The sequence below is a fragment of the Amblyomma mixtum genome, chromosome 5 (assembly GCF_055824585.1).
Source record: "Amblyomma mixtum isolate Tamu chromosome 5, ASM5582458v1, whole genome shotgun sequence".
Classification (NCBI taxonomy): domain Eukaryota; kingdom Metazoa; phylum Arthropoda; class Arachnida; order Ixodida; family Ixodidae; genus Amblyomma; species Amblyomma mixtum.
Genome location: NC_143016.1, coordinates 68,492,230 through 68,495,009, shown reverse-complemented (window position 1 = coordinate 68,495,009; position 2,780 = coordinate 68,492,230). Strand labels below are relative to the sequence as shown.

Sequence of the window (2,780 nt, the reverse complement as noted above, 5' to 3'; positions counted from 1 at the left end):
TACATGGGCCTCTAGGATTCCGCCTCCATCGAAATTCAGCCGCCGCGGCTGAGCGCCGTAACCACTGAGCCACCACGGCGGGGTCACGATAGTAGGAAAGGATATGGGTATGGCTGCAATATACACTATGTACAAGTACAGGATATTGAATATAAATACATTCGGGGTGCTGCGCCGCTCAAGGCTATCAAGAGTACAATTGTGCGTTTATCAATAATCTAGAAATTTGCAACTTGAACACAAATTCCGTTAATCAAAGCGAGCGGCGCGGTAATACGTAAACACCCGAATTTTGGCCGCATCAAACCACCGTTTTCTGTATACACGGATCCTATGGGAAGTTTCGCAGCTGATCTATCAAAGAGCGCTGTGCAGAAGTGCACTTCCTGTTTGACATCAATGGTGTGTACACACCCTCCTCTGCAGTCTATCTCCCTTCCGTCTTCATTACAAAGGAGTTGTCATGCTGAAAGCTTGGTTTCTTGGAAGTATGGACGTTTTACTCTATGCACAGTCCTAAATAAACCCAAAGACGACACATGTGCACAATATTTCCACGTACCCTTGACGAATAAAGCATGGCGCGAATAAAGCATGGCGCGAATAAAGCATGGCGCATCAAGCCCTACTTAGGTGTCATAACAGTAGGAGTGCTCCGTCTAGATTACAGTGTCATAGATGGCGCAGATGTTGCTTTAGTGTACTCAATAGACACACCGCTCAATAGGATTTATTCTTGTGCACTAGTCAACAATAATCCGTAGGCGATCTACGTCACGTTCATCTCACCATGAAGTAGCGGGATAAAAAAAAAACACTTGTATTTTTCATAACCAACAGCGTTTTATAAATTTATTTGGCTACAGCAAAGGAGGAGTTCATAATAGGACGCGTGATAATATTAAGTCTTGCAGAAAATATAAAGAAAGGCTGCTCTTGTTACAGCATGAGATGAAGTGTAATAAAAGTTTCACGGCTCACTGTAGTCTGTTGTATATGCTAGATGTGACGGGCGCTGCCTATGTGGCCGCGTGGTGTGAAACTATGTTCTCTTGTATATACGCGGCAAAAAAATGACGATACACAGAGCCCTCACAATAGTCCCACGGGGCTATCTATATCTTAGTTATATTCGCTCGCATAACTTAAACAGTTGCCTTCGTCTGTCGAACGGGATTTAATCAGCCGGGTAGGCAACCTGAATTTGCTTTCGTGGCTCAATAGAAACCTTCGCATCCAAGTCGTGCTTATCTGCTAAAATTCTTTGGCAAAATTTTTCTGCTTTGGCACACTCTTTAAATCTTACGTCAATAAATGAAAATGATTAAGTATACGTGGAACGAGAATTAAAACGCGATAACTGTACATACACATGTCTAAGGCCTTAAGTTGGCACCTGCTTGGTTCAGTTCTAATCATTGTTCGGAAATAGGAACGCCCGGAACACGCTGTTCTGTCTCTGGCCGAAAACTTCGAAGCGATGTGGAGCACATATCTGCGTCAATGTCGTTCTTCTGGGGCGACTTTCGTGACGTTGGTCTCCTTTACGATGTCGCTCGCACTGCGCCCCTTTGATTGGCGTTCCAGTGGCGGAGCATGATGATCTTGGTGTGACTTCTGAATGCAGGTGGCTTCGCAGTCTGTCATAGAGTTGAACCTGCGTTTGGCCGGCCTTGCGTCAAAATTTTGCGGACACTCATTCTATTACATGCAAGACGCGACAGCATTGCGCTTCTTGTCGCCTCAGCGCGACGGACTTCCGGTCTTGGATTACGTCACTTTCAAATCTGGTGACGTCACTTCTTGTCTACATCATGAGCTACGGTTGGTCATTAGACTCATACACTCAGAGCATGCATACACCCACAGTGCTCAGTCTGCATCAACTTTTCGCTAATATCTGAACCTGCTTGTCATTATTAAGTCCTGACACAGCCTAGCTTACTCACAGGTTACGATGAATAAGTGTTCAAGCGGTAGCGAGAATCTTGCACAAAATTTTTAAAACTTAGTTGTTTTTCAATCACTTAAATCCATGTAATTACAGGTGACTGAACAGATCTGCTTCAAACGATAATCGAACTATGACCAATTGACTAAGTTTCTCATTTCCGGTACTACAGAAGACAGTGGTGCTGACGTTACTAACTCAGCAGCAAAATCATCCAATCAGTGCAATGTTTCAGACTGCAAGTGACTCCTAATGAAAAAAATTAATGGTCCCGACGTTGCTAGAAACTATCAGTGAAAAGAAAACTAACAAATCAAGAGAACAATCAAGTATCAAGTAGCAATCAATCTAACATTACCGGTAACGATCAGGTATCTGTGATTGTTACTTATCTTACTTATTTCGCGTCTTTCCCATAAGCCTTCAGATGCAGTGCAGCACCACTGTTCGTGCTTTTCTCTCTCGTTCACGTCTCTGCCCGCTGCTCGAGGAGGAACCACTTCCAAATAGCACCACACTCAAAACTTCTGCGAACGGTATTTCCGGATTAAAACTGGAGGGACACCTAAGCTCTTCTTTAAGGGTATCAAGCGATAACGTAATGTTTCATTCTAGTATATGTAGAAGGTTGTTTCCTACTTTGCATTCATAGATCTCCGGGAGTCTTCGTACCCCTCCCGGCGCAGTGGTGAAGCGGTTAAGCGATGCGCAACTGCCCTGCGATGGCAGATGTTCCCAGCGATCTGCCTTGTGAAGACCAGGTGGCTCATCCCGTGCGACCAGTCATTAATTTAGCAACCACCTGTTATGGTTGGCAGTTTGCTCACTC

The 2,780-nt window shown here is 44.5% G+C and overlaps 1 protein-coding gene across 1 annotated transcript in view; it reads right to left on the bottom strand.

Annotated features, from left to right (window-relative positions):
• Positions 1 to 927: 927 nt before the first annotated feature.
• The window catches only part of LOC149342508 (uncharacterized), a 29,876-nt gene continuing 28,023 nt past the window's right edge, over positions 928 to 2,780 (bottom strand). Inside the window, exon 5 of the mRNA XM_089544895.1 lies at positions 928 to 1,657. Coding sequence (XP_089401021.1) covers positions 1,501 to 1,657 — 157 coding nt within the window. The 3' untranslated portion in view covers positions 928 to 1,500. The remainder of the gene's footprint in view (positions 1,658 to 2,780) is intronic.